Raw genomic sequence first — 14,341 nt, 5'->3', positions numbered from 1 at the left:
TTGGCTAAAAATATATTAGCTGTTTATTAAACATTAGGCATGGCATCGCACTCCCTTGTCGTAATTTAAGATATATTTGTATATCTCAAGTATGTCTTTTTTTCTTCCATTTATTGGCTTGGCTATTTATTTTGAGACTACAGAAATAACACTGAAAGATCTCTATGCCTGAAGCAAATACTACATTCAAAAGCTACGTTTCCCTCAGCCAAATGCATTTCTTTCTATGATGAATGTCGAGCTACCAGCTCCTTCTCAGAGTTAAAACTAAACATGATGCCAAGGAAATGGAGCAAAGAATAGATGGAACATTTAGGGGAGGTATGTAGGCAATCTGTCTTAGAAGTAAAAAATAGGTTGAGAGGGAAAATCGTAGTCATTTGAGAATCAGGGCATGAGAAGAATGTGATATCAATCAGTCAGCTCTTCAAACGTGTTTGATCATTTTTCTGTTGCCTTTCAAATCTTTTAAGTTGTTGCCGTGAGCCCTACTGAAAATCTGGGACTTCTACTGATTTCTCCTTTACTTACAAATACCAATGCTCATAATAACTATTAGATCAGACCTCTAGTAATGCTGACAACCTCTCTCCCAGCATTACTATACATACCAGTCCATGCCATGCCAAAAAAACAAGGAGTTATTTGGAGCTTATTTTATGCATAAATACATTAATATCAGGAATTTTCATCTTGTTTTAAATGCATGATGAACTCATCAACCAAAGGTGAAACCATCTTGAAACATTTAATAGATATATTTCAACATACTGCTCAAAATATTATGTGATCATAGATTATAAAGAAAATAAATCATTATTCCTAAACATTGAATAATATTTTTACATCTAAATTTCCTATTTTCTCTATAAAATAGAAACCACAAAATGTTTTAAAGGTACTAAATACCTTTAGTTACCTTCAAGACTTTTTGAAGTGTCTTGAAGAATTTAAATAAGTACAAGAAAGAATTCAGAAAATCAGGAAAAATTTTTTAAAGTTAAAAATTAAAATGATAAAATATCAGGAGTGTGGTAGAACATTCCACTTGCTATAGACAAAATCCCAAATGACTTGAGTATTCACACTGATCTTCCTTCGAATGTGCTGGGTCTCAGATCCACAGTTTGCTGAAAACATATTTTCATATACATTCCACACATATTTTCATATACGTTCCACTTTACTCATCCACAGTTATGGCACCACTACTGCTTGAAACTGCTATATCTTCAAGACCAGAAACTAAATTTAACTTGTCTAACACCACCTTCTTATTGTGAAGTCAAAATCCAATTTGTTCTCTCTCTTCTCCACCTCAAATCCATTCTACATGAATTCTAGGGTCATGGACCCGAGGAAAATCTGAGTATTTAACAATTATCATCATTCCTTGTTCTACAGCCTTCTAGAGTTTACTACTTCCTTTTCTAGTGGCTCTCAAGTCTGCCTGAAACACCTGGGGAGCCTTAACAAAAAGATGCATGGGCACCACTGGCCATGAAGTGGAGATGCCTTCATTTTCTATGTCGTCCCCTTTACTTTGCGTGGTGCTTGCTCACCAACCCCTTGGCGATCTTGTTTTCTGGTTCTTTTAGAGTTTGACTCATGTGTGACTTTGATGATCATCTTTCCTTTTGTCTTTCTTTCCTAGTTAAGCAACTCAGTTCATTTTGTTCCATCACATTCACTTACTCTTCTGTAAGTGTGGTTCTCATTCTCTTAGAATGTATTTCCATATTTGCTCATCTGTTTTTTAGATTCCGAGATCAATATTTAGCAACAATGAACAATCAGTTGCATACTAAACTGGTATGTTAACTATAACCATGATGCGCCAGAGACATGGGAACGAGAGGATCTCACATCATCCCCTTTCTACGTGTTATACCACCCAATCATCACCACACCCCCGTGAGGCTGGTATGATTGGCCTCATTTCAGAGAAGAGAAAACAAAGACTGAGAAAGGCTTATCTGTCCAAGTTCTATCCCTTCAATGAGAGACCTGGAGCTTGAACTTTGACCTCTCCCCATCTCTAAATCCTATGCTCTTTGCACTACAACTATCTGATAGTCACAGATAGGATTGAGGTTCCGGGGGAAAAGATCCAAGGGGAGACCAGCAAGATGGGAAGGGTTTGCAGGGGTAAAAGGATGAATAAGAATATTCTGAAAAAGAGAAAGAAGAAGGAGGAAAAGGAAGAGGAGAGGGGTGGAACTCAGGCATGAGGGAGAAAATAATCTGGTTGTATTAAGTGAGTGGAGAGTAAACAGGAGAAGGGCTTAACTGGAAACAAAAGGTCCAAATGTCATTCCAAGAGTTCAGTTTTTCTGCATGCTCCATACAACATAAAATATTCACACATGAAAAGCGTTTCTTTTAAAATTCTCGACCTTCTATCTGGAAGTCCAACCTCTCTTAAGACAACAAACGGGAATGAACACTAACAAAGTGGCTTTCTCGTGCAGATGTCTTAGAATCTTCTCTCATTTCTAAAGAAAAATACACCTGCTGGAATATTGCTGCTAGAAAACAGTGTGTTGGCCTGAAGGTTGCATAAACAGGTGGATCCAGAATATGCAGTTTTTGTGTCCAGACAGAGGAGTCTGTTTTGGACAGACAGGAGATAGGAAGGCACCGGAGCTTCTTAAACAGAAAAGTGTCATGATGGAAGCAGTGTTTCTTAAAGGCTAATTTTCTTCATAAAGATTAATATTTTGGATTATATATTGGATGGTTAGAAGACATGGAGAGATGCAAGCTGGAGGTCAGTTGGAAAGCCCTTGCAGTAACTTCAAGAATTAGGTCATTGAAGTCCGTACTAACACAGAATAGTGGGACCCGAGATATGCTCCCATAATGAGACATTCTAAAGGAAGAAAACACAAAACCAAAAACAGAATTTAGGAGCAGACTGGTTATTAAAGGTAAAATAAAAGAAAGACTTAAGATGGTCTTCTGATCCTAGTTGAGCTACTGAACAAACTCTGTTTCTAGCAGCCTGTTCTAATTTTCAATTATATCCAGAGGCTAACTGTTAACAATCCATGAAAAAGCGGCACACAGAATAGTCCCTTTCAAAAAAGTAAGTCATATTTTTATGAGCTCTTTTCCACGACAAAACAAAGTGTACGTGTCACTTGCCCTTTATCGGGAATAAACACGGCATTCATCCAGTGTGAGAATGAAACCCCTCTCTGTACAGTTATCCGATTAAGGCCAGGAAGAGACTCTGAAGGCAATCAAGGCTTTGAACAAGCCTCAGTGTAAACTGACCTTGTTCTTTTCTTCAGGCAATAACATCTCTGTGACTTCCAGACTGTGACATGTTTGCGAAATACACAGGGAGCACACACCCTCAGCGGCTAGATGCCACCACCTTGGCAGACTTAAAATCCTTAGAAGCTGGTTAAGTAAAGTGCACCATGCAATATGTGCAGCGTGACAGATGCCTCCGTTTACTTACCTGGCTTATTTACAAGCCGTGACTTCTTGCAATAGTAGGTAAGCTCCTGTTCACAGTGCTCCGCATGGTTAATTGTGGCCTGGAGTTGCTCCATGCTGGCCGTATACTCGAAAAACCCAGCATATGGGTTGTCTGGATTGGTATTTCTGACTCTTGTTAAGTCAGAGCCATTGTGCTGTATGATGGTCCACGCAGTTTCTTGTATGCAGAAATGGGGGAAGAAAGAGAGGAGACCATCACTAGTCTGCAAAAGTTAAAATAAATAAAGAAAATCAAAATCACCTTTTATCTGAGTCAAATTCTTCTAGTCATCAAACCTCTCTGAGAGGCAGAATCAACACAAATGGATTCTTAAAATTTTTAAATTATAGCACAGTGATTCTTTTCCCTGAAATTTATATGATTGCCATTCATTTGCAGTGATTTTATTTTACTTTTTCAAATAATTTAGCCAGAAAATACTTATGGAGAAAAATATTAAGAAAACTGATTATTAAAATCTGTGGTACATTTCATCAAATCTGATACTCTGCTTTTTAAAAGATACATCATTTTATTTTTCCCTCAAAAAAGGGAAAAAATGCTGCTTATTATAATTGTGAAATATTGCTGATTGTTGACACACCCTGAATTCAGAGATGTTACAATGTGAAAAGAAAGTTCTCCTTCAAATGTGCAAAATGTTTTAAATAACATAATGTAAGCAATGACGGTTCTACTCTTAAAAATCATTTATGTTACCAGCCAAAACAGAGTCAGATTTTTATGGCCTGTACGTATCTCTCTTCAGACAATATTTAATTATAAGTATACATCTATTTCTTTTTAAATCAAATTTGAAATATTCATTTTGCTATCATGTGATCTGCATAGTTACACAAGGCAATAGGAAGTTACTCCTTTGAATGGAACACATCTGATACAGCATCAGCAACTCAACTAACACAAAAAATAAAATATCTTTGAGTATTCACTAGTGCTATCACTATTGGCACCTGAATGTCTGTAAACATCTCCATCATACTGATTACCAAAATTATTTAGATGAAATAAAAATCCTACAATGTCATAACAGAAGATAAACATATTGTATCTATCCTTCAACCTTCCCAGCAATAGACTTCATATTATATTACTGTGATATATGCCGGCACCAGAACAGATTAATCAAGAGGCCTCTGATTTAAGAGGTAGGAAACAGATTGGAAGTTGTCAAAACTCTGCTATATATGTGCTGTTAAGTGGCATAACTCTTCTGCATTACAGAGGAATATTCCAAATTGAAGGAAAACAGTAGGTAGAATTTTTCCCCCTCTTTTTAGTTAATACATTCACATGGATCAACAATCAAAACAAGATAAGAAATTTCATTCCCAGCCCTCTCCTGGTCATCAGAATTTTGAATAGATAGACCTGCTGAATAAACGAGGCAGGAGGCAACTTTGACAGCCTTATTGGTTTCCATGTGTGGATCATTATTTTTCTATGAAACAATAGCTGTTACTTTTATTTCCACCTTGCATTTCAGCTCACCATAGAGCTTTATCAGCAAATGATTTTCCTTAAAGAGGACAGGATATATGAGCTAATGAAATTAATTATGGATCGCCAGATAGCCGTACCGTATAGAGACCATCAGATCTGAGCCGCAGATCTGGTAGGTCTGGCTAAGGAAGTCAGGTAAAATCTGAACCTCCATTTCCAAATTTGGAAAATAAAGTGGCAGAATATAGGAGGCAATTGTATAATTTTAGCCAACTCAACCTTGGCTATGACAAGTTTCCGATTATTAAGCAGGCAAATCTGTTAGCCTAGCCTCTGTTGGACTCTGCTCTTACTGTTCAGCAAAATGATTCCTCTTTTCTTGTGGTAAATCAATGACACGCATGAGGAAGCTCAACTCTGGCTGAGTAGCTACCAAAAGAACAGGACAATCAAGCTGCTTGAAGCCTTTGTTTCTTTGCCTCACGGTCCAATCACACTGAAAGGGACTTCCCTATCCTTTAGCACCCACAAGGTCACAATTAACACATGATCTAAAGGTCTTTGAAGGTGTTGTAAGAAATCCAAGACCATGGTGCATGACAACCATTAAAGAGTAGGTCATAGAAAGGTTTCCTTTGGAAATTCTAAAATTTCAATATTATGATAGTTTCTGTAAGTGATTTCATCTTCTAATGAAAAAGTGCTACAAAGTGTGAAGTTAAACAGATGCCACACTGATTAGACAATCTAGATTTCCAGGGGAAAGCAGTTGACGATAGATTCTGAGCCATGGAAATGAATGCCCAGGAGCCACGTTCCAGATATTACGTGCTTTACTAACAGAGGAACCTCTCAAAACTATTAACCTAGAGCCTCTTTATTGTTCTTTCAGACAGGATTGTGTTATCTGATGTTTCTACAAACAGCCATTTAGAATTACAACTGTGAAAGACATAGACTTCATCCCAATTTGTAATTCAATATTTTGTGATTTATTTTATTGGTCTTTCCCCTTGGTCTGTAAGCTCTATGAGAAGAGTAATAGTTTCCCGTTTGCTAACCATAGCATCTCCAGCACAGAGCACGGAGGCTTGGCACAACATGCAGACGACATCAGTTAAAGAAATGAGGGAATAAACAAACGAATGAATAAAGACAGTGCATTGCTCAGACTAGAGGACAACCTTCCAGGTTATCTGATTCTGATTCTTTGGTGGCTCTGAGAGTTTCATTGCCTTTTAGCTCTTTCAGAGCACTGTAAATTGTAGATAACTGATAGAATTGCAAAATAATGGTAAGTCTGAAACTGTGAAAGGTATGAGACATTATCCTACTTGCAAGTTAACAAATTATCTCGCCTCATATACAACTTATATCAACTTATCTACATCTATCTACATGTAGATATAGATATATACTAACAGACACAGGAGGTCTCTGGATCAGGGACCATTTGCTCACAGAGAATCTTAGCAGCATCGATTCTCTACACCCCAATTTCCCATGGCCCACACATTGAGTGCCAGATGCACCCGCACATGCTGGAGTTGTGCCACAAGAGAAGAACTCTAAAGTTATGAGACTTGGAGCTTATAGAGAACGGCTGGCATATCTTCTCCTCCCCCCAATGGAGGAACTTTGGCTCTGGAATGCAACAAATCTTTTCTGAGGAAAGGAGGGCCAATCCTTAGGTTTTTCTCACTCTTCAAATGTAGGCAAATGCATCTGGGAGAGGTAAGCCTTTAAATCTCTCCAGAGAAAGTCACTATCTCTTACTACCAAGCTTCCAGATTTTTTTTCTTTTTTTTTTTTTTGGCTTAGCAAGCAAGGCGTTGTTTCCCTACAACAAGTAATTCCTGTCTATAGACAAGCAAATTCTACCTGGTGGCGGTTTGATTGACTTCCCTCCTCCACGACGCAAGAAGCCAGTTTTGCTTCTATTTGCACCTTCATTTCAGTATTACTGATATACAAATACGTCTGTTCTTTGGATTCTCCTTTGAACTGGCTGTAACATCTTACCAGTTTCCTCATTAATAATATGTTAAACAAAATCTTTACAGTGTGTTTTTTAGCTTTTATTTTTATATTTGTATAAGGGCCGTGATTTTATTTTTTTGAAAATTACCCTTTACTAATGCAGAGAGAGTTGTTAAGGTAAGGAGACACAGGGAAACGAGTAAGAAGAGATAGCTGAAATAGGCATAAAAGCTATGAGATTTAATAAATACACTAAAAAAACCCTGAAAGGCAGTTTGGGTCTACCGGTGTCTCTCCCTGCAGAGATTTCCAAAAATATAAATTGTATGTAAAGCAACTGAGTAATTAAGAACTTGATTTATCTTAGGCTGACTGCTATTTTTTAGTGTGATAACAGTGTAAAGAAAAAACATGCTGTTTAAGCAACACAGATGCAAAGCTTGTGTTCCTCCGTGCTTAATAGCTGGGGGTGATAGATGTGATAAAGACTGTAAGAGCAGGTAGGAAGTGCTGTGTTAAGGAAAGCTGGGAGATGAAAGAGCAGCAAGCATCCTGGAGCGAAATGACGTCAACAAGGCTGCATCTGAATGATAGTTAACTCTCATAGCTATGAAGAAGGCCTTTATTATTGAAATCCTAAAGTAAAAATAATTTTGTTAGTAGAAGTCCTATACTCTCCAGCATTCTCATGGAATGGTCTCAGGAACCCCTATCTCAATATCACATGGGGAGCTTGTTAATAGGTCAGAGACCCAGGCCTTGGTCTCGAAACTTACAGAGTCAGTGAAACCAAATCCAGGAGTCTTGGTGGCGCAGTGGGAAAGAGTGAGGTTAAGCCATAGAATTATCATTTTCACAAAAGTTTGAACGATACTGTTCTAGTTCTTATCAATTTCTCCTTACTGAAACAACTGTCCTTACAATGTAATGTTTGATAATGAGAAACTTCTTGAACATAAAACTATTTCATTATTTTTTAAAAAAGCAATGGATTCAGTGTGGAAGAAAAAAGGCCCCGTACATTTCAATAGGGACGGCCACTGGGATTCATATTATCCTGACTCCACGTTTTAAAATTCTATTTAGAATACTCTGTTTAGAAAGAATTTACAGCCTTTAACATAGTTTAGGAAAATGTGTATTCAAAAGAGATTTTTTTTTGTTTATATTTTTTAGCTACAGCTTAAAAATGGAATCATTTGTTGGAAATAAAGTGTAGACTAGTAACTAGATTTTTTTTAAGTTACATTTGCAAGTTATTGATTCAGCATTTTGTCGTGTTTTCATAACTGTTCTCCTTGGTTTGTATAACTGGAGGATATGTTATTGGCTACAAGCAATGAGACATTGATAGAATGTAGCTTTTTCTAGTGGAAGAATTTTCGGGCTGGAAGAGACGAGACCAAGGTTCAGTTCTGATCTACCCCTAATGACATTCTTCAGCCAGCCTCACTGAACCTCCCCAGGTCTTGGTTTTCTCATTTGCAAAACCAGATCAATAAGGAAAGTTTCAAGCTGTAACATGTATTTCTCACTGGTTTGTTACATTCTGGGACTGTCACTTTTGTTTGAATATATTTCAATATTCCTGAGCTTCTGAAGACACTTGGCTGTCTCCTAACTGGATTATCTGTATCTCTGCCCTCAACAGCTTGTTTTTCAAATGGCTGTAAGTGTTGTAAATGGCCCCTTTTTCATCAATATTTTTTGATAATTTTCCTAAAGTACCTTTAACCTCTGTGTGTGTGTGTCTGTGTGTGGGTGTGTGTTTGTATATATATATTTACTTCAAGTCTCTTAAAGTTGTTGTGAGACTTATGTAACTAAAATAAGGTACATTAATTAGCAATGTAATACGACAGGGTAAATGTTGATTTAATAGAAATGAACCAATTCATTCAATAAAGTGAAATTGATAATTTCCTTATCATTTGGATAAGAAAAAACTCATATGGCCTATAAATTACTGAATTGTTACCCATAATAAACATAACATATGTATATATGTATGTGCATATAATCAATCCTCATTATCTGAAGATCCTCATTATTCATAACCCCCAAATCAATACTCGAGGATCTCTTGTTCACCTGCAGACATGAACAAAGCAGCAAAACATGTGAGTTGCCCAATACAGAGGTATCCATCTGAAGCTGGACAAGGCAATGCTCTAATACCATGAGCAAGTATGCCATTTGTGGTCTATTTAGTGTCATGTTTTCTGCATTTCCGTGCTTTTTCTTGATGATTTTGCCATTTAAAATGGCCTCCAACTGTAGAGTCGAGGTTCTAGCTAGTGTTCCTAAGCACAAGAAGGCTGTGAGGCGCCATACAAGGGAACATATGTGTTAGATACAATCCGTTCCAGTGTGCTATAGTGCTGCTGGTTGTGAGTTCAATGTTAACGAGTCAACATCATGTATTAAACAAGGCATCTTTCACCTGAAAAATAAGTACAAAGTGATGTATTGATCGGCTGATGAGAATGCTGTGACCAGGGGCTCACAGGAACCTAATCTTCCTGTATCTTCCCCTAGGAGCAGTGGTCCAATATTTGCTAACTCAGTGTCTGTGGTTACTTTACAGAACATACTATCACAGATAATGAGAAGTGAGTGTGTGTGTGTGCACGCGTACATGTGTGCGGTGTGTTTCTTAAAGCTCTAAAGATTAGAGGCTTTTATTAACTTGGAGTTATCTGATTTACAGAATCAACACTTTACACAGCATGTGAACAGTTCAGGATGCATTTGTGGGAACAGAGGATGCACAGGGATGCAGTGACAGCCTGTTAAATCTCACTGACAACCCAAGCTACGCAAACAGGAAAGATCAAAAGTTATCTGGCACTCGGATTCCTATCTTTCATTTGCAAAGTTTTACTTTTCACTCTGTGAGGTCTTTTCACACTTAGGTTTAATTCTCATGTAATAGAGCAGGGTGTTCTCTAAAATTTGAGAACCACGGATCTACAACAGAGATTCCCAAATGTGGGTACACAAAAGAATCAAGTGGGAAGACATTTAAAATATTGGCTCTATTGCCCTGCCTCAACCACTGTGTGAGCCCCTCCTGACGCAGGGTGCTGCATGGGAACCTGAACTGTGCAGACTGAGGAACCTCACTGAGGGGACAGATGTGGAAACCACCAGCTGTCTTACGTTGCTTTGGTATATGGGGACAGTACTATGTTCTGAATGTTGGCTCCTCCTCGCAAATTCATATGTTGAATCACCTAAACTCCAAAGGTGAGGGTATTAGTAGGTGGCACCTTTGGGAGGTGATTAGGTTACGAGGGTGGAGTCCTCACGAATAGGACTGGTGCTCTTACAAAAGAGACCACACAGCCCCTTCCATCACATGAGGATACAAGAAGTCTGCGACCCAGAAGAGCGACCTCACTCGACTATGTCAGTGCCATGATCTTGGACTTCCTAGCTTCTAAAACTGTGAGAAATAAATTTCTATTGCTTAAAAACTACCCAGTCTGTGGCCTTTTGCTATAGCAGCCAGAACAGACTAAGATAGGCAGTGTCCACAAGGGTTGTGAGAGCAAACAGAAGCCAACTGGCTGTGTTATGTGAAAAATCTCTAAAGACACATTCTATAGTAACTTCCCAAATATATGGTGCCAAGGTTTTACCAACATCCTGTAGTTTTTAGAATTACACATTAATAAAAAGGAACTTTTGCTCTGATATTCAACTGCCTTCTCAGTATCTCACTTAAATGTGTAACAGACATCTCAAACTCAAAATGTATAAAACTGAGCTCGTGATCTTCCCCCTCAAATCTTTAATGGACCCCATCTCAAATAATGAGAACTCAGCCACTCCAGTTGCCTAAGCCAAAAATGTGGTGGTAGTTTTGGTTACTTTTCTTCTCTCACACCTCATGTGTATTCAACGAGAAAACCTCCCTGCCTCCTCCCACCTACATTGCAATTATCCAGAGCAAGCCACTATCATCACCTCTTGCCTGGATTCTTGCTTTACTTGAACTTGTCTCTAAACATGTTTCCTAACTCCTATTATAGATACGCATATACAAATACATATATACACATACAGATATATATCTTATATAGATATGGTCTCAACTTCTTTCTACTCCTGCCCCTTGATAGGCATTTCCCAGCACAGGAACAATCGTGATCCTCTTAAAGGAAGTCAGATTGCATCCACTATTGCTTAAAACTCTCCAATGTCTTCTCATTTCATTGAGAGAGGAAACACCAGAGACCTTACAACATTGCTGTCAGGACCCCATGACTCTTCCCCTCCTGGCCCCGCCCTGCTTGACTCTCTCCTGCTCCCCTACTACACTCTCTGTTTACTTGCCATCCTCCAGCCACATTGGATTTGTTGCTATTTTCTGAACACAGCTGGTTAGATCACCTCTCTCAGGACTTAGCACTTGCTGTTTCCTCTGCCTGGAAGGTTCTTTCCCCAGATAGGCACTGCTTGATTTTAAGTAGCGAATCCTCCTCTCAACACCTCCTGCCTCACTTTAATATTTCCCTTTTCTGTTTGTCTTTCTCCACAAAACTTTGACTTTCTAACATATAGCATTGTCCAACGTAAACTTTCTGTGATGATGGAATAAGCGGCTATTGAGTAGTTAAAACATGGCCAGTGAGATGGAGGAACTGACATTTAATTAAATCTTATTTGAATAAATTAATTTAATTTAAATTTGTAAAATTTATTTCAATTCATTTAGTTTTATCAATTAATTTTAATTAAATCTGAATCTAAGTAAGCGTTTGTCCTAGTGGCTACTGTATTGAACAGCACAGTTCATCTAGAATCCATTTCTTTGTGTTTGATGATGAAGGAATCAAGATTCCTTTTTTACAACATTTACATACAATTTTCCCCAGCCCCATTAGTTGAAAAGACCATCTGTCCTTCACTGCATGTCAATGCCACCTTTGCACTAAGTCAACTACCTATATACGAGTGAGTCTGTCCACAGATTCTCTGTTTTGTTTCATTGGTCTATTTGTCCATCCTTGTGCCAGTCACACACTATTTTATTCAGCCTATCAGTACAACGTCTGCACATATGGTAGAGTTGAATCCTTCAACTTTATTCTTCAAGGTTGACTTGGTTCCTCTTGTCCCTTCAAATGTGCTGATACATTTTAGAATCTGCTTGCCAGTTTTCACCAAAACAGTTATACCAACAAAAATCCTGCTGGAATTTTAATTTAGGTTTGCACTAAACCAATACCTAGTTGGGAAGAATCGACATTTATACCATATTGAGTTTTCTAATCAATGAAAATTTTATATTCTCGATTTATTTAGGATTTTAATTTATCTCAAGAGCATTTCATGCTCATCTGTGTAGAAGTCTTGCACATCTTTCATTAAATTTATTACCATGTATTTGACATTTTTGATGCTATCGAAAACAGCATCTGCTAAAATTTCATTTTCTAATTGTTTATTGCTGTTATACAGAAATAAAATTAATTTTTATATTAACTTGATATCCAGTGATCATACTAAATTTTAATAGTTTATCTGTAGATTGTTTACAATATTCTCAACACATAATCTGGTCATCTACAAATAATGAGAATCTTAGTTCTTCATTTCCAGTAAATATATTTTTCGTTTCTTTCTTTTGCTTTATTGCATTGGCTAAAACCTCCAATACAATAAAGAACAGAGTGGTAACAGCAGGCATCCTTGTGTTAATGCTGGCAACAGGGGTAAAGCTTTCAATATTTCACCATAAACTGTGATATATGCTGTAGGTTTGGGGGTACTCTAACAAATTAAGGAAATTTCTTTCTAATAGTAATTTATTGAATTTTCATTTTCTCTTTTATCACAAATGGATGTTGAATTTAATCAAACACATTTTCCATGACAATCAATTCCTATTTAAATATATGTAGGTAAAGAAGAATAAACTTAATGTTTATATACATTTGAAAAGTAAATATTTTTCAAAGCTTTCACATGTATCAATCATCTCAGAGAAATTATCTATCATTTTTGTTTTGAGACTTAATAAGATATATTTATTATTAGATGTTCTACACAGATACAGATGCATAGAAAATAACATTTTAAATCATTACCATTAAACTATTTTTAAAAGATTTATGTTAAGTTTTTCTACTGAACAATATATATTTTAATCAAGTTGCAAATTAGGGCAACTTTCTACTTGTTTCATTTTAATTTTGTGTGTTTAAAGCATTCATGCAAATGCAACGATTAAATGAAAGTTGATTAACTCACCAGTCATGTTGCAATATAGAAGAAATGGTTCTAGGGGACCACTTCCATCTGAATCTACATAGTAAAACCCTGAAGTATTTCCTCTGTGCTTATAGGCTTCACATGACTGCTCATAGATAGCTGTAAAAAAGGAAAAAAAAAAGGATCATCATAAATGGCATAGGATAAAATGAATCTCTTAAATTTTAATTTGGACATAAAATACTCCAAGTCTGGAAATTTAATATGTACCTTACTCACCAGGAGAAACATAAAACGTACTTAAAACAAAACTCATTCTTTTTTAAAAAAATTAATATGGACGAAAGTAGGCTAGATAGAAAAAGGAAGAATGAGGTTGTATGTTATGGCATTTCTTTTTATCACTAAAGGAATATGAGATTATTTAGCCAAAATGAAAATTTAGTTTATTCTTACATTAGGTACAAAAACAAAAGAGAAAGTAGGTGTTTTAATGTTAAGACACTTACAAGTATAATGTGACATCCATTTTGGACATCCATCCAAATGGATCTTTCGACGTTCATTTCAGCATTTCTAATTCTAGTACCACCTTCTCAGAACCCAACATCTGAAGCACAACATACAATCTCCTTAAATAATCTTTGCTACCCAATAATTATGCAGCAGAAAAGTTTTAAATAATGTTGTCACTATTTTCCTTTCTCACATAAAATTATCTATAGATAAAAATCATTTTTGTCATAAAACAAATACAATTTACAAAGCTCCTCATCAATAATTTTAAAATTAATTTACAAAAGAAACTTCCTCTAATGCTCTGTAATGAGAATTCAAGATAATTAAAATTCAAAGCAGAGGAAAGATTTATATGAATTACGCCCCCAAGTGGTGTCAATGCGTCTTGATCCATAGGGTGTTTTTCATTATACAATTACATATGTGCCATGTACAAGATTTGAAATTAAGACCTGTATGTGAGGCAACCTCTCATTGAACACTCAGCCAAATGTACTGATAATTTCCATCAAGCTTTGTATTCTGTGAAATAAGAAATCAATCATCCCCTGAATGTCTTTCCCTGATCTATTCTAAATTTTTCAAAATTATGTTAATGAGTTTTTAGATAATATGAAGCAACGTAACTAATTTTCTCTGTGTTACAAAAATGCAGATAATCATACA

The 14,341-nt window shown here is 36.6% G+C and overlaps 1 protein-coding gene across 2 annotated transcripts in view; it reads right to left on the bottom strand.

Annotated features, from left to right (window-relative positions):
* The window catches only part of CNTNAP4 (contactin associated protein family member 4), a 263,864-nt gene that overhangs the window by 79,359 nt on the left and 170,164 nt on the right, over nt 1-14,341 (bottom strand). For both annotated transcript variants that reach the window (XM_001501663.5, XM_023637349.2), the window contains exons 12-13: nt 13,196-13,315; nt 3,470-3,667 (exon numbers count right to left, since the gene is read on the bottom strand). In XM_001501663.5, coding sequence (XP_001501713.2) covers nt 3,470-3,667; nt 13,196-13,315 — 318 coding nt within the window. The remainder of the gene's footprint in view (nt 1-3,469; nt 3,668-13,195; nt 13,316-14,341) is intronic.

Source organism: Equus caballus, chromosome 3 (genome assembly GCF_041296265.1).
Source record: "Equus caballus isolate H_3958 breed thoroughbred chromosome 3, TB-T2T, whole genome shotgun sequence".
NCBI classification, from domain to species: Eukaryota; Metazoa; Chordata; class Mammalia; order Perissodactyla; family Equidae; genus Equus; species Equus caballus.
The sequence above is the reverse complement of the archived record's forward strand: the minus strand, read 5'-3'. Positions and strand labels throughout refer to the sequence as shown.